Source organism: Natrix helvetica, assembly GCF_964273705.1.
Source record: "Natrix helvetica genome assembly, chromosome: 2".
In the NCBI taxonomy this organism is placed as follows: Eukaryota; Metazoa; Chordata; class Lepidosauria; order Squamata; family Natricidae; genus Natrix; species Natrix helvetica.
The window spans coordinates 290812609-290837814 of record NC_138552.1 but is presented as its reverse complement, the minus strand read 5'-3'; the positions used below and the strand labels follow the sequence as shown (position 1 = coordinate 290837814).

Below are 25206 nucleotides of genomic sequence, written 5' to 3'. Positions count from 1 at the left end.
ATTCATTCCTATTTTATTCTCTGTTCTCTTCCCTTCTATATCTATCTGTAGGTTTTGTGTTTTTGATGTTTTAAATTACTATTAAAAACTTTGAAATTGTTTTTCAAACTAAATTTTCAAATAAAATAGGCAAAGAGTAGGTGTAAATTACCCTGGAGCCGTTTTACTATTTTAACTATTTTGTTGTCTCGCTTTTGCACACTGCTGGAGAGACATCCATGTCCATCCGTGATGTTTACAAAAGGAAAGTCTACGAATTGTTCCTAACTTTCAAAATCTGTGTGTGTGTGTTTTTTTTTTTTAATCCCATTGAATGCAGATGCGGGCCGAAATGTACTTCCTCTCATCTCAAAAGAACCGGCCAAGCCTGTTTGGGATGCCTCTGATTGTTCCCTGCACAGTTCACACAAGGAAGAAAGACTTGTACGATGCTGTCTGGATCCAGGTGTCTCGGCTTGCAAGCCCCCTCCCTCCCCAGGAAGCAAGCAACCACGCTCAGGATTGGTGAGTCCAGTGCTGGAACAAGGAACGGCTGAGCCGCTAATAGATCTGATAGAAGAGAATAGTTGTAGCTCGGGTTTGGAGTCCCTGGTGCTGTCTGAGCGTGGTTGTTTTCTCCCAGACGTTTCATTACCAAATAGGTAATATCATCAGGGCTAGAAGGGAGTAAGGTTTGTTCTCTGTTTATATACAAGTGGCTCGGCCTGTCACCAAGGCGTTGCCCTTCGGTGTGAATCATACCCGACCTTCTTTTCCACACTTGCTAAGCGAATCGCTGCGGTTGTTAAGCGAAACATATGTCCGTTAAGCAAATCCGGCTTCCCCATTGACTGCTTCTCAGAAGCCGGCTGGGAAAATCACAAATGGGTATCACGTAACCCTGGAAGGTTGCGATGATTGTAAATACATGCCAGTTGCCAAGCGCCCAAATTTTGACCATAGGAATGCTGTGATGATCGTAAGTGCAAGGACTGGTTGTAAATCGCTTTTTTCAGTGCCAACCGTACTTTCAGAGACTTGCTCAATGAATGGTTGTAAATTGAGGACTATATTTACCCTATTCAAGGACTGCCTTGGCAGAGAAGAGAAATTTGAAAATATCTTGGTTCATCTAGAGCAGGGGTGCCAAACTCAAGGCCCTTAGATCAAAGTGCTTAGATCTGATCCATGGGGCCTCCCTGGAGACAATGGGGGAATGGCCTGCACTGCCTCTGCCAGTAAAAAATGGCACTCAGGAGGGCTGTGGGCAGTCCTCCCAAATCCCACTTTCGCTGGCACAGGATTGCAAGAGGCCATCACACCCTAAAACGGAACTCACGTGGGCCACGCATGCCTCTCCTGAGCTCCATTTTCACTTGCAGAGGGTTGCAGGAGGCCGTCGTAGCCGGAAATGGAGCTCAGGATGCGGAAACAGAAACAGAGCTTGCGATGAACAAGTTGAGGGAGTTAGGTATGTCTACCCCAGGGATGTCAAACTGAAGGCCGGTGGGCTGGATTCAGCCTGTGTGGTGCTTAGATCTAGCCCATGGGGCCGCCCTGGAAACAGTGAAGGACTGGCCCGTGGTGCCTCTGCCAGTGAAAATGGAGCTTGGGAGGGCACTGGGCAGCCCTCCTGAGATCCATTTTTGCTGGCACAGGATTTCAAGAGGCCGTTGCACCCTAAAATGGAACTCATGTGAACCACACGTGGCCTTCCCGAGCTCCAATTACAATGGTAGAGGATTGCAAGAGGCTGTCGTTGCCTAAAACGGAACTCATGTGAGCTACACATGGCCTTCCAGAACTCCAATTTCACTGGTAGAAGATTGCAAGAGGCCGTCGTAGCCTAAAATGGAACTCGTGAGCCACACGTGGCATTCCAGAGCTCCATTTTTGCTGGTAGAGGATTGCAAGAGGCTGTCACAGCCTAAAACAGAACTCACGTGGGCCACACGTGGCCTTCCAGAGCTCCGTTTTCACTGCCAGAGAGTTGCAGGAGGCCGTCACAGCTGGAAATGGAGCTCGAGAGCCCAAACTCGGGAGTTTTTGCTGGCAGAGCACTTGGCCCACCACAGGCGCCCCCCCGACACAAGTGACGTCGAGCTGGCCACCCCCACCCACCCCCGAGGTCAACACAATCCTGATGTGGCCCTCAATGAAATCTGACACCCCTAATCTAGAGGAGCGTTGGCTAGCAGGCTGGCATTCCGCCAACACTTTTTGCTGTAATAGCAAAAAAAAAAAAAAAAAATGCGTCAGAAAAAGGCATAGATTAAACTAAGAGTAGGGACCCGTGGCCCTTTTGTGACTTTTTGGACTTTAACTCCCAGAATAGCTGGTTCAGGCATTCTGGGCCGTTGAAGTCCACAAGTCATAAAAGGATTAAACACCCTCTGATTATTATTGTGGCATTGGGCAGGCTTGTTAGGGCTATGGGGATAATCTGTTGGGGATTTCACCTCCAAACCAAGCGGGGCTAAATCAGAAACCATCAGCTGTGCCTCTTGTCAAAGGCCCCGCCTTGAGGCTTCTTGAACCGAGTCCAAGGCTTGCCAGTTTCCCAACCTGGCTTAAAAGATCAGTGAGGAACAAGAGAAATAAAATCCGAAGAGTCTTAACACATTAGCAATAACCATGTGTGTCTCTGTGTGTTTTCCTTAGCGATGACAGCTTGGGATATCAGTACCCTTTCACCCTTCGGGTGGTTCAGAAAGATGGCAACTCCTGTGCCTGGTGCCCTTGGTACAGGTGAGCTCTGCTGGCTTTGTTCTCTTCTCCTTCTCTTACCCTTTGCCTTTCGGTCCTGACTCTCTGCCTGTCTGTCCGTCTGTCCGTCCGTCCGTCCGTCCGTCCATCCATCCATCCATCCATCCATCCATCCATCCATCCATCCATCCATCCATCTATCTATCTATTTACCTATCTAGTCATCTATCTACCTACCTATCTACCTACCTATCATCTATCTGTCTGTCTGTCTGTCTGTCTGTCTGTCTATCATCTATATGTATATCTGTATCTCTTGTCTGTTTGTCTCTACCTACCTACTTATCTATTTAATCTGTCTGTCTTTCTGTCTGTCTGTCTGTCTGTCTGTCTCTATCTATCTATCTATCTATCTATCTATCTATCTATCTATCTATCTATCTATGTATCTATCATCTATCTATCTACTTACCTACCTACCTACCTACCTACCTACCTACCTACCTGTCATCTACCTATCTATCTACCTACCTATCATCTATCTGTCTGTCTGTCTATCATCTATATGTATATCTGTATCTCTTGTCTGTTTGTCTCTACCTACCTACTTATCTATTTAATCTGTCTGTCTGTCTGTCTGTCTGTCTGTCTGTCTGTCTGTCTGTCTCTATCTATCTATCTATCTATCTATCTATCTATCTATCTATCTATCTATGTATCTATCATCTATCTATCTACTTACCTACCTACCTACTTACCTACCTACCTACCTGTCATCTACCTATCTATCTACCTATCTATCATCTATCTGCCTGACTGACTGTCTGTCTATCTATCATCTATATCAGTGTATATCTATATTTCTTATCTGTCTGTGTCTGTCTGTCTGTCTGTCTTATCTATATCTCTCTATTTAATCTATACCTACCTACCTACCTACCTACCTACCTACCTACCTACCTACCTACCTACCTACCTACTTATCTACTTAATCTGTCTGTCTGTCTGTCTGTCTGTCTGTCTGTCTGTCTGTCTGTCTGTCTATCTATCTATCTATCTATCTATCTATCTATCTATCATCTATCTATCAATCATCTATTCATCTATCCATGTATTAAATTTACATGCCACTCATCTGTATTTCAAATAAGTCTGGGTGGCTTACCCACATGAAAAAAAAACCAACAGTATAAAATATAAAACATTAAAACACTACCTATTAAACATTAAAATTAACAAAAAAAGCTAAGGAAAGAATCAATACATAACAGTGTGGAGGTGGAATCCTCTTTTAAACTACTAATCATTTCCAGTATTGAATGGAGCAAGTGTACAGGCCCTTCCAGAAGGCCAAGAGGGTGGATCACACCTCAAGGGGCACAATGTTCCAGAGGGCAGGAGCCACAGCAGAAAAGGCTCTTCTCTTGGACCCCACCAGCCGGTAATCTTTGCCTGACAGGGTCCAGAGTTTCCACCTTCTGCTGGTGTAAGGGGGAGAGGCCAATCCCATTGAGGTGAATCAGTTCCTCTTGTCCACCAACGGCCAGAAGAGCTGGCAGCAGATTCGAACAGTGAGGAGGTTAGGGAGGAACAAGGGCCAGTCCTGGAGCCTGGGGAAAACTCTGATGAGGACTCTGTGTCGGAGGCAGAGAGGGGGCCAGGGCCGTTTGACAGTTATCAGCTGCCTTTGGAGTCAGAGGCAGACATCAGTGAGGCAGATGAACAGCTGGAGCCTGTTCCCAGTGTGCGCATGTGCAGTTGCCAGATGAAGGGAACAGCTAAAGATCAGGGGTCAACTTGGGATTAAGGCCACAGGTGGACAATGAATGGCCCCTCCCAGAGGAAATAAAAGAGGAGCGAAAGGGGAGTGGAGTTTGCAGGAGACAATTGGTTCACTTAATTGGTTCGTGGAGGCTCCTTGCCAAGTTTTTCAGATATCGGCCTGGCAGCTCTCCAAGCCAGATAAGGTCTGTGACTGTAAATCCTCCCTTGAAAGACTTGGCTGGATGTGAATGAGAAGAATTCACAGTCAATTAATAAAAGGGGTTTTTGTCAGGGCAAGGAGTCTGCTTCCTGCTCTTGGGAAGCCTCGGTCACAACACCTCTCTTGCCTAGAGATCACCGTCTTTTGCCCTCTTCGCCTCTGCCTCCCATTTAGGTTTTGCTACGGGTGTAAAATCGATTGCACAGAAGAAAGAGCTCTGATGGGGAACGCAAACCTCGCTGTCGACTGGGATCCCACCGCGCTTCACCTCCGCTACCAGACCTCACAAGAACGGGTAAAGAAACCGAAAACCTTTGGCGTAAATCCTAGGCCTGTTCCTTCTTATGACTCCTGTGGTTAAGTGAATTTTGCCCCGCTTTGCGACCTTTCTTGCTACAGTTGCTAAGTGAATCACTGCACCTCAGTGGTGAAATCTAATTTTTATGCCTAGCGGTTCTGTGGGTGTGGCTTGCAGGAGTCATGTGATGGGTGGGCGTGTCCAACTTTTCACTTTTTAAAGTATTTTTTTTCCTGCCGATTTGGGCAAATGGGCAGGAAAAAAATGCTTTAAAAAGTGGCAGGGGGGGAAGCTTCCGACGAGTGCGAGCTGCGTGGATGTCGGAAGCTTTTTTTTACTACTGGTTCATAGAACCAGGGACAATTGTCCCTATGGGTTCAGCCGAAGTGGGAGGATTTCACCCTTGCTGCCGCTGTTAAGTTAGTAACATGGTTCTTAAGTGAATCGGGCCCCCTTATTGACTTTGTCAGAAGGTCGCAAAAGGAGATCACACGACTCTGGGACATTCATAAATACAGGTAGTCCACGACTTACAACAGTTAATTTAGTGACCGTTCAACGTTACAACGGCCCTGAAAACAATGACTTATGACCATCTTTCACACCTATGACTGTTGCAAGGTCCCCATGGTGACATGATTGACATTTGGATGCTTGAAAGCTGGTTCATATTCATGGCGGTCGCGGTGTCCCGGGGGGGTCATACAATCCCCCTTTGCAATCTTCTAACAAGCAAATTCAGTGGGGAAGCCAGATTCACTTCGCCAACTGCCTTACTAATTTAACAACTCCAGTGATTCACTTAGCAAATATGACAAGAAAAGTCGTAAAATGGGCCCAAACCTACTTAACAAATTTCTCGCTAAGCAACATAATAAATTTTGGGCTCAATTGTGGTTTTAAGTACATCCCAGTTGCCAAGCATCTGAATTTTGATCACGTGTCCAAAGGAATGCTGCGACAGTCGTAAGAGTGAAAAACAGTCATAAGTCATTTTTTTCCAGTCTGGTCACTAAACGAATGGTTGTAAGTCAAGGACCTACCTGTATACGTTTGCTTTGTCAGGCTGAAACCCAGAAACCACACAGTGAATTGCAATTGTGTCTAATCTTTTATTTGCTTACATGAACGGATGGAATCTCGCTACCGTGTTTCCCCCAAAATAAGACAGGGTCTTATTTTCTTTTGATCCCCCCCCCAAAATAAGCGCTTGGCCTTATTTTCGGGGAGGTCTTATTATTTTTGAGGTGCAGGAGGCAACGTATGTAGTCACCTCATGGCTGCTGCTGTGTTGCACATCACTGGGCCTGCCACTCTTTTTGCAACGGCCATTAGCGTGACAGAAGGGGCGCGAGGACTAGGGTTGCGGGAGCGGCCGTTAGATATGGGTGTGTGGGAAACATGGGGCTGTTCCCCTCTCTCTCCCCCCCCCCCCCCCGGCCTTGCCTCCTCACCTTGTATTGTTTGTGGGGCAAGCAACCAGAGGAAATAGCAGAGGCCGGCTGCCCAGGCGTTTAAATATTTCCAGGAAGGGCTTATTTTTTTGTGGGGGGGGGGAGGGATTATTTTAGCACCTGCACTCAAAAGCCCAATTGGGCTTATTATCCAGGGAGGTCTTATTTTCGGGAAAACGGGGTATAACCTGCTTGGTATATACTGAGAGATCCTCTCTCCAACTTCGGCAACTTTATGACTTGTGGACTTCAACACCCAGAATTTCTCAGCCAGCATGGAATTAAACATATTTTTCGGATTATAAGACGCACCTGACTATAAGACGAACCTAAATTTAGAAGAGGAAAACAACAACAACAACAAAAGATTTTTGGCCTCTGTGTGCCCCTTTTTCGGGCCTTTCCCACCTCTTTTTCTACCCATTTTTAAGGTGCTTTTGAGCCCGTTTTGGAGGCTTTTTTCGGTCTGTTTTTGAGGCTTTTTTCAGCCCATTTTCAGGCTTGTTTTGGGCCGCTTTTGAGACTTTTTTGGGCCAAAAGAAATTGCCCAAAAAGCCTTGAAAATGAGCTGAAAAAAAGCCCCCAAAACAGGCTGGAAAAAGGCCTGAAAAAGGCTGAAAACAGGCCGTGTGGAGGCCAAAAAATGGCTGACTGGTGGGCAGGGCTTTGGCAACGTTGAGTCTATAAGATGCACAGAAATGTTCACCTCCTTTTGGGAGACACAAATGTACATCTTATACTCCGAAAAATACGGTAAAATCCACAAGTCACAAAGTGGCCAGAGTTAGGGATCTCTGGAAGAAGGTTTTCCTCACAAAGGACCCGATGCATGAATTAATTTCTTCCTTGAAAAGGGACCGAGGGATTCTGCACGTGATTTAGAGGGAAGGGGAAGGGGCGATATTGCTTTTCCCAAAGAGGGAAACCTTTCCCGAAAGCTCTCTCACCCTTCGGTTTCTTTCCTGTCTCCAGATAGCAGAGGAGCACCGGAGCGTGGAGCAGAGCCAGCGTGCTCAGGCCGAGCCCATCAACCTGGACAGCTGCTTGCGGGCCTTCACCAGCGAGGAGGAGCTGGGCGAAGATGAAATGTACTATTGTTCCAAGTGTAGGACCCACTGCCTGGCCACCAAGAAGCTAGACCTGTGGAGGTTGCCCCCCATCCTGGTAGGCCAGCAGATCGTCTCTTTTTCTGACTTCAGCCAGGCCAAGCACAGTTTCTGACAAGGACTTTTCCTTCCCTTCCCTTCCTTTCCCTTCCTTTCTTTTCCTTAACTTTCCTATGTAGGTATAGGTATATGTCTGTCTGTCTGTCTGTCTGTCTGTCTGTCTGCCTACACACACACACACAGACACACACAGACACATACATCACACACACAGACAGACACACACACACACACACACACAGAGCGTGCAGTGTTATAGGGCAGTGCACACCAGAACAACTAGACACAAGGACAGTTTTTTTCCTGAATGCAATCGCTCTGCTAAACAACTAATCCCCACAACACTGTTACATTACCTACTAAGATTGTATTACTATTATTCTTTTCTTTCTTCCTAGTACCTATCTCTTCCCATTTATTACTATAACCATGTTGCTTGCATCTTATATTTAGTACAATTTGATTGCGTATTAGTAACCTATAACTATCACTATAAGTGTAGTGTAGTGTTATATCTTATGATTCTTGATGAATATATTCTATTTTATTCTCCTTATGTACACCGAGAGCATCTGCACCAAGGACAAATTCCTTGTGTGTCCAATCACACTTAGCCAATAAAGAATTCTATTCTATTCTATTCTATTCTATTCTATTCCATTCCATTCCATTCCATTCCATATTCTATCCTATCCCATCCCATCCCATCCCATTCTTTCCTTTCTTTTCCTTTCCTTCTTCCCTTCTCTTCCCACTTCCTTCCCTTCCCTTTCCCTCCCTCCCCCAGATAGACATGCAGGTAGCCCTCCTTTATGCCTGTACTAAAGACTGCCCATTGCAGTCATAAAAGCTGGACACCTCTGCTATAGATGCCAGCCATGCTGGCTGTCTGGGGAATTCTGGGAATTGAATTCCACCAGGCTTATAGTTGCCAAAGGTGGAGTCCCTCTGCTTTAAACGGAAGGCGTTTGAACAAGGGAGCCCTCACCCGACTCCCCTCTTGCTTGTCTCCCTCCAGATCATCCACTTAAAGCGCTTCCAGTTTGTCAACGGCCGCTGGATAAAATCCCAAAAAATCGTCAAGTTTCCTCGGGAGAGCTTTGACCCAAGTGCCTTCCTCATGCCACGAGACCTGAGCTGCTGGCCGCCAAAGCTGCTGACGCCGCAGGCTGACGATCCTGCGGAGCCCCTGATTCTGCCGGAGGAGTGTCGGTGGACGGAGCAGCGGACCGGCACTGTGGCCGGAGAGGGCGACGTCCTCACCCGGAGCCCTTCCTCTCTCAACGCTTCGGGCATCTTAAATAATATTAGAGGTAGGAGTTTGGGGTCTTGCCCCGCAGAGCGTCAAAACAAGAGTTGCTTGGCCCCCATTGGCAAGGGATCCGCAAGAAGTCCTCGACTTAGGACCATTTCCATGGTTAAACAAGGCAGTCGTTAAGTGAGTCGTGCCCAGTTTTATAGTCTTTCTTGTTATGGGGTTGTTAAGTGAATTGCTGCCATTCGGTGAACCACACAGTCATTAAGTGGATCCTGCTTCCCCTCTTGTCTTTGCTTGTCGGCAGCTGGCTGGGAAGGTCCCATGACACACACACACCCAGCAAGCTGCAACTGTTGTAAATACATTATCTTCTTTTAACGACCCCATAATCCCTTGCAGGGTAGAGTCTGGGCAACTGAACGGAGCTGAGTGTTTACTGGCCGGATGCCGTACCTGTCACCAATGTGGAGTTTTATTCAGCAGATATATTCTCATTGTGCCCAGAGAGAGAAATATATGCCTTTACCTAGGATTGAACTCATAGCCTTCTGATTGTGAGACGAGAGCTCCACCTCTAAGTCACTGCACACTCCCAACTGTCATAAATACATGTGCCAAAATTTTGATCGCACGACTGAGGGGATGCTGTGACAGGCGTAACTATGAGGACCGGTGGGGAATCAATTTTGTCAGAGCGATTGTAGCTTCAAAGGGCTGCTCAATGAATAATTGTAGTGCGAGGATTACCTGTGTCCCGACTCTTAAGGCCAACTTACAGCCAAACTGTAAAAGGAGGGTGCGAGTGTGTCTCTGCTTGAGTTATGGCTTTCTCTGTCTGGCCCACCCACTCTAAAAGGGCATTGGGGTGGCCTGCCGGCAGCCAGCAGAGCTGGCAGCAAAGTCGGACAGTGAGGAGGTTGAGGAGGAGCATGGGCCAGTCCTGGAGTCTGTGGAAGGCTCTGATGAGGGCTCTGTGTCGGAGGCAGAGATGGGGCCAGGGCCGTCCGACAGTTATCAGCTGCCTTCAGAGTCAGACATCAGTGAGGCAGAAGAACAGCTGGAGCCTGTTCCCAGTGTGCGCATGTGCAGAGCTGACAGACGAAGGGAACAGCTAAAGAACAGGGGTCGACTTGGGAGTAAGGCCACAGGTGGACGGTGAATGGCCCCTCCCAGAGGGAATAAAAGAGGAGCGAAAGGGGAGTGGAGTTTGCAGGAGGCCATTAGTTCCCTTAATTGGTTCGTGACTCTCGGAGACTCCTTGCCAAGTTCTGCAGATATTGGCCTGGCAGCTCTCCAAGCCAGATAAGGTCTGTGACTATAAATCCTCCCTTGAAAGATTTTGATGGATTTAAATGAGCAGAATTCACTGTAAATTAATAAAAGGGTTTTTTTGTCGGGACCAGGAGTTTGCTTCATCCTCTTGGGCTAGCCTCGGTTACAACAGGCATCTTTATTACAACAGGAAACATTCCTTTGTGAAAGCAGGTGCATTTCCCTAAATTGAAAGGAGCCACACAGTCTCCAAGCATCCCTTCAAAGCAACCAGAAGGAGACTGGTGGGAGGGAAGAGCAGGCAGCAAGCCCTCCCTCAATTCTGGGAGTTGAAGTCCACACCTCTAGTAGCCACACTAATTCATCTGCAAAGCACTCACCCATCTCTTTCTTTCCAGCATCGCCGTCCTCCGCGAGGAAGTGCCCGCCCAGCTCTTCGGCCAGTAAAAACCTTAGCCCCACCAGTAGCCCCAGGACTATGGGCAGAAGTAAGGGGCGCCTTCGCCTCCCCCAGCTCTGTAAAAACAAACTCTCGAGCAGCAAAGAGAACCTGGACACAAGTCGAGAGAACGGTACCCAGCCAGATCCAAAGGCCGCATTGGACTCCCCGGGCAGGGAGCCGCAGAATTTGGGGGACGGTTCGGGAGAACCGGTGGCTGCTCAGGACAATGAGGGGCAGCTATCCAACGGATACCTTTGCAAGCTGAGCTCCTCCAGCAACCACAGTCTCAACGGTCCCCTGGAAGCCTGCCGGGAAGAGGAACTGGCGGATGACCAAAGAGGAGAAATCTGTATTAATCCCATTTATAACTTATATGCAATTTCGGTAGGTATCCCAGTTGCCATCTGGTTGAAGGCTCGACGGGTTTCTTCCCAGCTCAGATTTGGGCTGAGCTACTGCATGAAGGTGGCTAAGATGCTGAGCTTGTCGATCAGAAAGGTCGGCAGTTCAGCGGTTCGAATCCCTAGCGCTGCGTAACAGAGGGAGCTCCGGTTCCTTGTCCCAGCTTCTGCCAACCTAGCAGTTCGAAAGCACGTTAAAAACTGCAAGTAGAAAAATAGGGACCACATTTGGTGGGAAGGCAACAGTGTTCCGTGCACCTTCAGCGTTTAGTTATGCCAGCCACATGACCACGGAGACGTCTTCGGACAGCGCTGGCTCTTCGGCTTTGAAACGGAGATGAGCACCGCCCCCTAGAGTCAGGAACGACTGGCACATATATGCGAACCTTTACCTTTACTGCATGAAAGTTCCAGAGGAGTTCACTTAAACTATCCCAAAGGGAAGAGCAGGGGGTTCAGCAGGGTCTATCCAGGCTTAATCATCACAATTACAGGTAGTCCTTGACTTACGACTTACTCCAGGGTTGACAACGACCACAATTGATCCCAAAATTTGAGCCCAAAATTTCTGCTGCTGAACAAGACAGTTTTTAAGAGCGTTTTGCCCTATGTTGCGACCTTTCTTGCCACAGATGTTCAATGAATCACCGCAGTTGTTAAGTTAGTAACGCCGTTGTTGTTAAGTGAATCTGGCTTCCCCATTGACTTGGCTTGTCACACTGCAACCGTCGTAAATCTGAGCCATTTGCCAAGCATCTGAGTTTTGATCGCAGGGAAAGCGGCAGAGATCGTAAAGGTGAAAAACGGTCATGAGTCATTTTATACAGCGCGATTGTAGCTATGAACGGTCACTTAACGAACGGTTGTAAGTCAAGGACTAGCTGCATTTGTACAAGCCGGTTGGGGTACAAGGAATGGGTCTTCTGTCCATCCCTGCAATTTGTCAATCTATCCTTCCTGTACGATTAACAGTGGCAGGGTTTCTTAAACTTACAATACAATACAATAGCAGAGTTGGAAGGGACCTTGGAGGTCTAGTCCAACCCCCTGCTTAGGCAGGAAACCCTATACCGTTTCAGACAAATGGCTATCCAGCATCTTCTTAAAGACTTCCAGTGTTGGGGCATTCACAACTTCTGGAGGCAACTTCTGTTCCACTGATTAATTGTTCTCACTGTCAGGAAATTTCTCCTTAGTTCTAAGTTGCTTCTCTCCTTGATTAGTTTCCACCCATTGCTTCTTGTTCTACCCTCAGGTGCCTTGGAGAATACAATAATACAATAGTAGAGTTGGAAGGGACCTTGGAGGTCTTCTAGTCCAACCCCCTGCCTAGGCAGGAAACCGTATACCGTTTCAAACAAATGGCTATCCAACATCTTAAAGACTTCCAGTGTTGGGGCATTCACAACTTCTGGAGGCAACTTCTGTTCCACTGATTAATGGTTCTCACTGTCAGGAAGTTTCTCCTCAGTTCTAGAATAGTTTGACTCCCTCATCTTTGTGGCAACCCCTGGGATATTGGAACACTGCTATCATGTCTCCCCTAGTCCTTCTTTTCATTCAACTAGACATATCCAGTTCCTGCAACCGTTCTTCATATGTTTTAGTCTCCAGTCCCCTAATCCTCTTTGTTGCTCTTCTCTGCACTCTTTCTAGAGTCTCCACATCTTTTCTACATCGTGGCCACCAAAACTGAATGCCGTATTCCAAGTGTGGCCTTACCAAGGCATTATAAAGTGGTATTAACCCTTCACGTGATCTTGATTCTCTCCCTCTTCTTGATGCAGCCTAGAACTGTGTTGGCTTTTTTGGCAGCTGCTGCCCAATGGTGGCTCTTATTTCATTGATGGTCCACTAAGACCATCTCCCTGAGCCGCCTTGCTCATCGGGACCATTCATTGCCTAATGGTGAGGGGGTTTGTTGAAGGCTGCTGGGTCTTGAGGAACCTTTGACATACATAAAAGCGAGAAGACACAATGTCTATGGAGCTTCTCGATCACCCAGGACACCTTTGTCCCAAAGGCACTTTCCAAAAAGCAACTGGTCTTCCTTGGGGTGTTTGTTTTCTCTTGAAAACCTGTCGCTTCTCATCTAAGAACCGAAGCAGCTTCTTGGATGAGAAGCGAAATGTTTTCAAAGGAAAAAAAACCCCAAGAAAGTCCAGTTGCCTTTTGGAAAAAACACCTTGGAGAAGACACCACCGTTTAAAATGGTAGTGTCAAGATTCCAAGTAATACCCCCAACGAAAGAAGACTCTGAGGCTCGAAGTTCCTCAAAGTTCCATTTTATTAGAGATGTCATATTGGCACATCTGGGAAAACCCGAATCTGAAAGCTTCCAGGTTTTCCCCACCCAAAAGAAAGTCTCTACCCAGCACCCACATGTCCATCACATGGTCCAATCAGGCACCATCCAAAATCAGAGATGCCTCCCAGTCAGCTCATCGCAGCTGCAGGCCAAGGGGGCCTTGACTCCATCTATAATGCCTTGGTGAGTCCACACGTGGAATACTGCATTCAGTTCTGGTCGCCACGATGTAAAAAAGATGTGGAGAGTCTAGAAAGAGTGCAGAGAAGAGCAACAAAGAGGATTAGGGGACTGGAGACTAAAACATATGAAGAATGGTTGCAGGAACTGGGTATGTCTAGTTTAATGGAAAGAAGGACTAGGGGAGACATGATAGCAGTCTTCCAATATCTCAGGGGTTGCCACAAAGAAGAGGCAGTCAAGCTATTCTCCAAAGCAGCTGAGGGTAGAACAAGAAGCAATGGGTGGAAACTAATCAAGGAGAGAAGCAACTTAGAACTAAGGAGAAATTTCCTGACAGTTAGAACAATTAACCAGTGGAACAACTTGCCTCCAGAAGTTGTGAATGCCCCAACACTGGAAGTCTTTAAGGAGATGTTGGATAGCTATTTGTCTGAAACGGTATAGGGTTTCCTGCCTAGGCAGGGGGTTGGACTAGAAGATCTCCAAGGTCCCTTCCAACTCTACTATTGTATTGTATTGTAAGTTTAAGAAACCCTGCCATTGTTAATCGTACAGGAAGGATAGATTGACAAATTACAGGGATGGACAGAAGACCCATTCCAAGGTCCCTTCCAACTCTGCTGTTGTATTGTCTTATATTGTATTAATCCCCCCCTCCCGTTTTCCCACAGTAGGAAATGTGGCAGGCCTGAAGGCCCAATGCAAAAGATGGCTTCCAGGTTTGACAGGTATCCCCATCGCACCTGGTTAATTCCCTTTTCCTTTGACAGGAAGGAAAGGATGGAGAAGTTGAATCAGTGAATAACTTTGGTGTCTTGGCTCTCTTCTCTTCCAGTGCCATTCAGGAATTATGGGAGGAGGTCATTATGTCACCTATGCCAAAAATCCAAATGACAAATGGTACTGTTACAACGACAGCAGCTGTAAGGTAAGCCGTTTTGCGGGCTTAAGGGGAAGAACAGAAAAGCTTCCCACGAGATCTTTCATTACATAGGAACCTCAGTGCCCTGAAATGAGCCACCATGGTTTCAAGACATTGGAGTGGTGTGGTGTGGTGGCCTAGAGGGGGTGCTCCCGCCTCACAATCAGGAGGTTGTGAGTTCAATCTTAGATAGAGTCAGATATTTCTCTCTCTGGGCACAGTGAGAATATATCTGCCGAACAAAACTCCGCATTGGCGACAGGTACGGCATCCGGCCAGTAAACACTCAGCTCCATTCAGTTTCCCAGGCTCCATTCCGCAAGGGATTATGGGAGTATTAAAAGAAGATAATGATGATGATTTCAGGACATTGGATGCTATCACGATTTTCTTTTGGCCCACTTGTACAATAGCAGCCTGTTCCTGGGTGCCCATCAATTGTCTGTCTCAGAAGACCTTGAAGTGGATGAGGTTCTTTTCCACTTGCGTTGCTCCATGTTGAAAGTTGGTGGTGGCCCTTGTGGATTGGAGACAATGTTGGTCTAGACCGGGGTGTGGAACGATGGCTCTTTTATGACTTGTGGACTTCGACTCCCAGAATTCCGAGCCAGCATGGGAATTCTGGGAGCTGAAGTCCACAAGTCATAAAGGGGCCATCGTTCCCCAACCCCTGGTCTAGGTTGCCCTATACTTAAGATAATACGCCACAGGATATTTATTGCTGTTATAGATACTCCAGACCTCTTAGCTAGGTCTGGACATTCTTCCAAGGCAGGGGTCAGCAACCTCTTCCATCCCTCTGGTGCGGCTCCCTGTTGCCAGTCAAATCCACAATTGATACGGCTTTTGGTTAGGACATCAAACTAGACAGACCCAGTTCCTGCAACCATTCTTCATATGTTTTAGTCTCCAGTCCCCTAATCCTCTTTGTTGCTCTTCTCTGCACTCTTTCTAGAGTCTCCACATCTTTTCTACATCGTGGCAACCAGAACTGAATGCAAATATTCCAAGTGTGGCCTCACCAAGGCCTTATAAAGTGGTATTAACACTTCACGTGATCTTGATTCTCTCCCTCTGTTGATGCAGCCTAGAACTGTGTTGGCTTTTTTGGCAGCTGCTGCCCAATGGTGGCTCTTATTTCATTGATGGTCCACTAAGACCATCTCCCTGAGCCGCCTTGCTCATCGGGGCCATTCATTGCCTAATGGTGAGGGGGTTTGTTGAAGGCTGCTGGAACCTTTGACATACATAAAAGCGAGAAGACACAATGTCTATGGAGCTTCTCGATCACTCAGGACACCTTTGTCCCAAAGGCACTTTCCAAAAAGCAACTGGTCTTCCTTGGGGTTTTTGTTTTCCCTTGAAAACCTTTCGCTTCTCATCTAAGAACCGAAGCAGCTTCTTGGATGAGAAGCGAAATGTTTTCAAAGGAAAAAAAAAAAACCCCAAGAAAGTCCAGTTGCCTTTTGGAAAAAGCAAAGGGAGAGGAAAAAGACAGGTAGAGGAAAAACGATGTCGTGCCTTGAGGAGACTCTATGGCAGGGGTGTCCAAACTTGGGAACTTTAAGACTTGTGGACTTCAACTCCCAGAATTCCCCAGCCAGCCATGCTGGCTGGGGAATTCTGGGAGTTGAAGTCCACAAGTCTTAAAGTTCCCAAGTTTGGACACCCCTGCTCTATGGTGAGGGAACCGGACTTCCGGTTGGCTCCAGAATCGAAAGGAGGGAGGGACTTCCAGTTAGGACCTTTGTGGTTCTTTTGAGTGTTTCGGGTTGCTGACCCTTGTTCCAGGGGATGTATCCGTGTCTTTTACTGCATCCTGCCATTTTCCAAGCTTTTCAACAGGATCTGTTTATTTGCTTGTCTATATCCCACCTTGATTATTTCTTCACAAATAACTCAAGGTGAGAAACGTGTCCAACCCACTTTCACCCTCCTATTTTCGCCGCAACAGCAACCCTGTTAGGTGAGTTTGCCTGAGAGAGAGAGGGACTGGCTCAAAGTCACCCAGGCAGCTTTTCTGTCTAAGGCAGGACTAGAACTCACCATCTCCTGATGTTTGGCCCAAAGTCACTCAGCCGACTTACATGGCTTAAGGCAAGACTAGAACTCGCCATCTCCTGGTCTTTGGCCCCAAGTCACCCAGCTGACTTACCGTGTTTTTCGGAGTATAAGACGCACCAAGATTTTGCCGAGGTAAACTAAAAAAGAAAGTTTTTGCACTCTGCAGATCTCCCAAACCCTCTGCACACCTCGTTTTTGGTGAAAAATGGGGCATGCAGAGAGTTTGAGGGGCCTGCAATGTGCTCCTGGGGGCTGGAGGGGGGGCAAAAACAAGCAAAAAGCAGCCCGTTTTTCGCCAAAAAAGGGCATGCATAGCCTTTAGGAGGCTTGTAGAGGGCTCCTGGGGGAAGGGGGGCAGAAACAACAAAAACCAGCCCATTTTTCACTCGTTTTTGACCTCTCCAGCCCCCAGGAGCACTTTGTAGGCCTCCCAAACCCTCTGCATGTCCATTTTTGTCAAGGGGGCGGGGTTTTGAGAGGCCAAAAGTGCTATATTCATTGTATAAGACACAAACAGATTTTTCACCCTCTCTTTTGGGGGGGGGGGGGAGTTGCGTCTTATACTTTGAAAAATACGGTATATGGCTAAGGTGGGACTAGAACTCACCATCTTCTGGTGATTAGCTCAAAGTCACCCAGCCCGACTTTCATGTCTAAGGTTGGAGTAGAACTCATGGTATCCCAGTTTCTAACCTGGTGCCTTAGTCATCAACTGGTGGTCCGTGAGAAAATGTTGGTGGTTCCGCGGAAAAATTATTTGCATTTTTTATTTTACACTAAATCAGGGCTCCTCAAACGACTTGCAATGAAGGCTTGTGTTGTCTCCCCCTTTGGGGTCTTTTTGTGCGGATCAGAGGGGGCAGAAAGTCTGACTTGGGGTCTGCTTCAGCCTCCTGGTGTGGGGCTTTGGGCGAAGGCTGGTGGGAAGCGCCACTGGTGGAGAAGAGCCGGAGGGCCTCGTTCCAGTGGGACTGCATTATAGCTTGGAACTAGCTGACCATCTCAGCCCACTGAGCCTCCGAGGGGCCAGTACCTGGCCTTGCACTCCCGCAGGTCTTCCCTCTGCTTGGAAAGCCTATGCTCCTAGTCCTCAGTGAGGTGCTTCTGCTGAGCCTCCTTCTCGGCCAGATAAAATTGGAACTGAGCCAGCTGTTTTGCCAACTCTTTCTCATGGTGGCTGCTTAGCTCCAACAACTGCTTCCTGTTGGGGCCATAAGGAGCCCGGGCGGGAAGGCGAGGAGTGGCTGGGAGGGGAGGAGTGAGTCGAGGCTGGCGAGGCGCCCCTCGACGTGAGTGACATCAATTGACCATGTCCACCCAGTCACATGACCGCCTAACCACGCCCACCCAGTTGGTCATTAGGCAGATCATATCTGTGATCCGCGGGATTTAAAATTATGAATTTAGTGGTTCCTGAGGCCCGAAAGGTTGGGGATCCCTGGTCTATTGCTATTTCCTGCAACATCCTTATAATAAGCTGCTATATACCAGCCTCCCTGATCCCAAACAATCGGCGGTAATATTAGAACAAGAGTTTTCAGCTGTTTTCGGCATTTTGTAAATTTTAAAATTTTAAAATAATATTGCATTATTCCAAGGACTGTTCCCTAATAGTCCCTTCTTCTTCTTCTTCTTCTTCTTCTTCTTCTTCTTCTTCTTCTTCTTCTTCTTCTTCTTCTTCTTCTTCTTCTTCTTCTTCTTCTTCTTCTTCTTCTTCTTCTTCTTCTTCTTCTTCTTCTTCTTCTTCTTCTTCTTCTCTTCCTCCATTCAGGAATTGCATCCCGATGAAATCGACACAGATTCTGCCTACATCCTTTTCTACGAACAGCAAGGGGTGGACTATGCACAATTTTTGCCAAAGACTGAGGGCAAGAATATGGCGGATACCAGTAGCATGGATGAAGATTTTGAGTCCGATTACAAAAAGTACTGTGTCTTGCAATGAGCAAAAAAAACGGGTTTTGTAAAGGTTAGTCCGAGGAGGTTGCATCACAAGGCTGTCGGGGGAAAAAAAAAAGGAAATAAGGTTTTAACTGAGCAGAAGAGCTAGATATAATTTTTATTTAGTTTTATTTTTATTTTCCTCCTGTGACCTGAAAGCACAACTAAAGAAAAACAAAACAAAAAAACAAAAAATACCAGGGGGAGAAAGAGAAACTCTGATTAAAGCGAGCATTTATCAGATGGCATTTGCTTTTGGTTTCCCATCTCTTGCTCCATGCCCTGAGGGTGGGGGAACACCCGTTGTTTAAATTGTTTTATTTTGCCTTCAGCCTTTACATGGGCCTGACCTCAGCAAACTAGATGCAATTTCAAGTTTTAGAAAGATAATCCAGTTCAGAGGCAGAAGAACCATTCGTTCCTTTGACCCATTTGCTCTTAGCAACGCCTGAAATAAGTTGGGACTAGGGAGAGAAATGACTTTTGGGGGAAGCTCTCTTCCGATGGCTGATGATTCACTTGTAGTGTTGTCTGACAACATGAAATTTCTACCTCCTTTTTCTGATGTTTTATTCCATTTCCACGAGGAGAAGAGGCCCACGCAGACCGCAGGGCACAAACTGCAGAAAATTCCCCCAGACTTTCCCTGCTGTTCATTTTCTCACTTGATGTATTCATTAGCAGTTCCTTTCCGTCGCCTTGAGAATAAAGTTTCCTCCTCTTTTTTTTTTTTTTTTTTTTTTTTTTTTTTTTTGACCTTGCGGAATTGTTCCAACCCTTTTGGCTTTCTGAGAGATTTCGGAGCAGCTCCAGCAACCTTTCGGGACTTGAAATGGCTGGATGTCTGTAAAGTGAGACAGCTCCAGGCTATTGCTGGGGGCAGTGAGTGGGCTAATTATTTGTACTCATCTCCACTTTGGATAGATTGGGATGTTCTAAGAGCCAAGTGTTTTTTTTCAGTTTACTTGGGTAAGACATTTTCCCTTGTTGTGAAAATATTTTGCCAATGTGGTTATGCTGTCTCCTCAACTTACAACTTCCCTGCAAAAGAAGCTAGCTCCTGATTTTTTTAGTGCATTGACCTGATCAATGTTGAGACTGGGAAAGTCAAAAACAGGCATCTATTCCCCAATTCAACCCAACTCAACCCAGCCCAATAGAAGTCAACCTAACCCAACCTAATGCAGCTCAACCCAGCCCAATACAACTCAGCCAACCTAACTCAATGCAGCTCTACCCAAAACAACTCAAGTCAACCCAACCCAATGCAACTCAACCCAACCCAATACAACTCAACCCAACCCAACACATCTCTAACCAACCCAATGCAATTCAACCGAACCTAGTGCAATTCAACCCAACCCAATGCAACTCTAACCAACCCAATGCAACTCTAACCAACCCAATGCAACTCTAACCAACCCAATGCAAGTCTAACCAACCCCGTGCAATTCAACCGAACCTACTGCAATTCAACCCAACCCAATGCAACTCTAACCAACCCAATGTAACTACCCAATCCAACTCAATGAAACTCAACCCAACCTAATGCAACTCAATCCAACCCAACCCAACCCAACTCAGTGCAATCCCAGAAGCAACGATGCCTGGTTGAGTGTTTGAGCCAAAGTGTATCAGTGATGGCTGATGGGAAATGCATACCCAAAGGAGGACTATAGGCAGGGATGTTGCTGAAGGAGAGAGATCAAAAAATTCGAGATGGTGTCGATAACTTTGATCCAAATTCTACCCCGTACCCCCTTTTTTACTTGCATCACATGTGTGCAAGAGATGGGGCTTCAGAAGGACAGTGACAGCTACCATCTTGATTTTTAGGAACCCCTCCCCCCCAAATAGCCATCCCTCACAAGATGGGCTAGAAGATTAACAGGCCCTTCTTCAAGATTCCTAGCACCAATCTTAAATTTGTGGCAGACTTTTTGAAGGGGAGAGAGTCCTCCCAAATATTGTTCTCTCTTCCTTTGATTGGAGGGAGCACCAGTCATGATTTTGTTTTAATTTGCATTTTAGAAATAACAATAAAAACGGAGCGAGAGTTCCTTTTTCAGTGCTTTTGGGATAGCTGTGTGCATGCTTGGGTGAGCGTCTTTTCCATCCCTTTCCTTTCAAAAAGCAAAGTTAGCACGTCCGAATGATGACGGAGAGGTGTCCGTTTTGCCACCCAACCTGCTGTGCTTTTGATCAGGCCAGCGTTGTCCCCAGGTACGGAATAGTTATCCTTCAAACCCACTTCAGGCATCTCGTGGTTCTTAACCATCCTTTGATGGAAATTCCCCATTATCTATTCTTATCGGTCAGCCAGAGTCAGAGCAGAGCAGTGTCATAAATTTAATAATAAAAACGAAAGAAAGAATTAAATTGGCAGCCATTTCCAGCTTCTTGAATGGGAATGGATTGAGAGAGCAGGATAATGTGGGAGCTGAAACAGCTTCCCCATTTTCAAGTGAGCTCTTTTGAGCATTTGATTGAAAAATCCTTCCCAAATCTGCATTTATTAAGCCAAGCCCTAAATTGGACGCCCCACCCCCACCTCACCCCCCCCCTTATTCCTCACCTGACCCAATCAGATGATGAAACAATGTTGATCAGAGGTTAGGATAAATCATCATTTCTTCATAAACGAAGTCTCTGAACCGGCTCTTAGTGATACAGTGAGATTTTAAAAGAGCAGCAAAGGTGAGTTTTGCCACTAATTTGGAGATCTGTTGTAGGACGATGCTCTTAGAATATTGGGAAGAAGGATTTAGTTGAACACGTGACTTCTTTATGCAAAATAAAATCTTTAATCTACCAGGGAGAAGTCAATAACCAGCCTTCCTCCTAACAAGCTAGATTTCTCATCTGTATGCAGGGTTTTATTCTGTCTTCTGGATGAGGAACGCACACTATAATCTCAGCTCTCCGCTGTCCTTTGAACTGGTCCTGTCAATCTGTCCCTTACTGAGAACCTGACAAAACATTGACATTATTTCTTTCAGCTAATTTCCCCACTGTTTATTCCCTCCTCCCAAAGCAAAATCGCTTAGCTTTCGTTGTCTTCTTTCAACAGCAGTGTACACAGAAGACTATTTAAAACTCCCTTTTTCCCTGATAACCATTTCCAGGGCATTGTGGCTTCGTCTAAACCTCACATTAGAGACGAGGATTAGTGTCTTGGCTAGAAGCTTGGCAAACATGGAGAAGGACTGCAGGGCCTGATCTTTGGTAGGTGTTCCTCAACTTCCCAAATTCTTCCAAAAGAATTCCCAAATCCTGCCTGCTTTAAAATGGGTGGACTTCAACTCCCAAAATTCCCAGCTAGTAAGCAACTCAGATCTTACATTCATGCTGAGTGGGGAATTCTGGGAGTTGAAGTCCACCCATCTTCAAGGCACCACGGTTGAGCAATGCCCCCGGAGAACACAGCAGTTGCTCAGTCTTTTGATCTGTCTTTTGATCTCTTGGAAGCGCAAGCTATTGGTCTCTGAGCGACTCTGCCGTGCACTGGGGAACTTAACCCACCCAAGTGATGTGGCGCCATTATCCGGTCGTCACCGGGGGGGGGGAGAGACACACACCTCGTCACTCCCATTAGCGTGTGCATGTGTATGAATGTTGCAGATGAGGTCATTTCAAACCCAGATCTTCTGTTGGAGCACGGCAGAAGGTCGTGGTGCATCTTAAGGAGAAGAAGGACCTGGTGTCTCTTAGCTCAGGGGTCTCCAACCTTGGCCACTTTAAGACTTGTGGACTTCAACTCCCTCAGCTAGCTGGCTGAGGAATTCTGGGAGTTGAAGTCCACAAGTCTTAAAGTGGCCAAAATTGGACACCCCTATCTTAGCTTGTCATGCAGGAACAAGCCACCATAACCTCCTATAACCGTGATGGCGAACCATTTTGGCACCGTGTGCTGAAAAGGGAGCGCCCGCTCATCTGGGCCGCAAGCCGGAAGAGGAACTGCCCAGGGGGCATGTGCGTGTCGGAACATGAACTTCTGGTTCCCGGTGCATGCGTGCATGCCTGCCAGCTAGTCTTCCGGTTACTGGTGCGCATGCGTGCACAATTATTAGCTAGCCAGTGTGCATGCTCATGCCGGAAAACAGAAGACCAGCTCTTCCAGTTCCCGGCGCTGCCGCACGCACAAAGGCTAGCTGATCGTCACGCATGCATGCGCTCCAGAAACCCCAAAGAGGAATGGGTGCTGCTGCATGTGCCAGGCGACATGGATTTGCATGCTGCTTCAGGCACGCATGCCATAGGTTTGCCATCACGGTCCTATAAGTTCCCATAATCCCCGACTGGGCTGATGAGGCCTTCAGGAAAGTGTAGCCCAGCGTAGCTCCTGAAAACCAATTTCCCAACCCCACCCACCTGGTTCTACTGGGTGCCACCACTCGGTTGTGTGATTAATAGCGCGACGTTCCCCTTATGCCAAAACCAAGCCAGCATCTTGTTGAACACATCGTACGATGCCTGTCAACCTTGTGATGTACTTAGTGGGGTAGCCAAATTCTGTGGGGTGGGGGAGGGAGAGAGATTTTAATAATGCATTGGCCCCCAATGTCCATTTTCTTGACCTCTCTGCGCATGGAGAAAATCCCTACTTTAAAAACAGGAGGGGACCGTTCACCTCTCTCTCTCCCCCACGTCCCTCTTCATCTTCTTCGTTTCTTTGGTTTAAGTTCCATCCCAGCATGATCATCTCACCTCGTCTTTAATCTGCCATGCTTTTGTTACATCGGTTGTAATGATTAATATTTTTTTTTAAGAAAAAAGGTTAAATTAATTCCTAAATTTAATAGGAAAAAAAACCCGATTTAAGTTAACTGTTTAACTATATTCGCTCTGTAAATTATTGTATAAAACCTATTGACCTAATGCACTGAATTTAGAAAGACCGTGTACATAAGTACTGTGTAAATAATTTAAAGGGGGAAAAAAGTATTAATGTATTGGGATATGAACTGTATTAAAAAAAAAGTCCAAGTAACTGTATATGGAGTGAACTTGTCTATCTGTAAGTATATTATTCAAGCAAATTAAATACTGTGGATGCAACGCACTCTGTCGACAGATTCATCATTGGAACATTTGAGAGGGCAGCTTCTCTAACAATTTAATCACTCACCAATTTTGATAGGGAAATAATACCATGTGGTGACCTTCCTCCTGGGTTATCCATTACCTGAAAAAGATGTCATTCATGTCAGAGTTGGTTGCATAAATTCAAATCCAGAAGCACGCACAGATAACTGAGTCAGCTGGATTCATTAACTTCTTTATATACATAAGAATAGATGAATAAATCTACAATACCAACAGGTGGTTCTTCCAAACGCAAGCAGTTAGTTTCATTTCAGCAGACAAGCCCAGACAGACAGCTAGTTTACTTCTCAGAGCAGCAGACTGCTTAAGTTTCTGTTTCAATTCTCTGCACACTCAGATCTGTTTAAGCTCCCATTGGCTGATTTAGTTGCTATGTCTATTCATTGGCTGACCTTGTTCCCATGTCTCTCCCAGTCATGAATATTTTAACCATTCATTGATTCATTCATTGAATTTATGTACAGGTAATCCTCGACTTATGACCACAATTGAGCCCAAAATTTCTGTTGCTAAGCAAGATAGTTGTTGAGTGAGTTTTGCAACATATTACAACTTTCTTGCCACGATCGTTAAGCGAATCACTGCCAGTTGTTAAGTTAGTAACACAGTTAAGTGAAGCTGACTTCCCCATTGACTTGACTTGTCAGAAGGCTGAAAAAGGTGATCCCCGGGACACTGCAACCGTCATAAGTATGAGTCAGTTGCCAAGCATCTGAATTTTGATCATGTGACTATGGTGTGCTGTAATAGTGGAAAAATGGGTTAGGGATTTTCAAGGATTGAGGAAGTGTTTCCAGGATAAATTGAAGATTTTGGGATAGATACATACCATGTTAGGACACCCTTGTAATCTTAAAACTGTAAAAGAACTGAATTTATGGAAGCCACGGAGGTGCTTTTTAACCTGCGTACCTTGTTAAAAGTGTGAAGATATCATACATATTGAAAAGAACAAAACCAATTTCTTCCCCATCCAAAAATCTAAATCTCCAAGAAAGCCTAACCTTGTTTATTTAAAAAAAAAAAAAAACAGTACTCCTTAACTTACGACCACAGTTCAATCCAAAATTTCTACTGTTAAAGTGAGATATTTGTTAAGTGAATTCTGCCCATTTTTCTTGCCAGAGTTGTTAAGTGAATTACTGCAGTTGTTACATTAGTAACACGGACGTTAAGTGAATCCGGCGTTGACTTTGCTTGTCGGAAGGTCGCAAAAGGGGATCGGACGACCCAGGGACACTGCAACAGCCGTGTGAAAAACAGTTCAAAAGTCACTTTCTTCAGTGCCGTTGTAACTTTGGTCACTAAACAAACTGTTGTAAGTTGAGGATTGCCTGTACAGCACTGCCAAACTCTTCTAGAGGCAATTTTTGGGCGGCTTGCAAACATTAAAACCAGTAGACATTAAAATGATCAAACAGTAACAACCATAAGAGTAAGTATGGTTAAAAAGTATAATACATTTTAACAAATGGTGATCCTGTGAATAAAAGCATGGATGTACTTATTTCATGTATGAACTCTGCAGCCAACGGGTGGCAGCATTTACTTACAAATTCTTCCAACTTCCAAAAACTTTGTCCTTAGTTTCATGACATCTCGAGTTTGACTTCAGGATTTTTTTCTTTATGAACAAGGAAAATGAGGTTACACATTTACATTCACAGAATAATTCCAGGTGAGATGAAGGTGATCTGTGGCTTCCTCACCACAGGTAGTCCT

General features: G+C 46.0%; 1 protein-coding gene across 9 annotated transcripts in view; it reads left to right on the top strand.

The window, feature by feature from the left end:
* The window catches only part of USP32 (ubiquitin specific peptidase 32), a 228881-nt gene extending 205738 nt beyond the window's left edge, over positions 1-23143 (top strand). For all 9 annotated transcript variants that reach the window (XM_081945370.1, XM_081945367.1, XM_081945371.1 and 6 more), the window contains 8 exons: positions 320-504; positions 2641-2727; positions 4844-4964; positions 7394-7585; positions 8606-8900; positions 10516-10943; positions 14287-14379; positions 18209-23143. In XM_081945370.1, coding sequence (XP_081801496.1) covers positions 320-504; positions 2641-2727; positions 4844-4964; positions 7394-7585; positions 8606-8900; positions 10516-10943; positions 14287-14379; positions 18209-18382 — 1575 coding nt within the window. In that variant the 3' untranslated portion in view covers positions 18383-23143. The remainder of the gene's footprint in view (positions 1-319; positions 505-2640; positions 2728-4843; positions 4965-7393; positions 7586-8605; positions 8901-10515; positions 10944-14286; positions 14380-18208) is intronic.
* The last annotated feature ends 2063 nt before the right edge of the window (positions 23144-25206 follow it).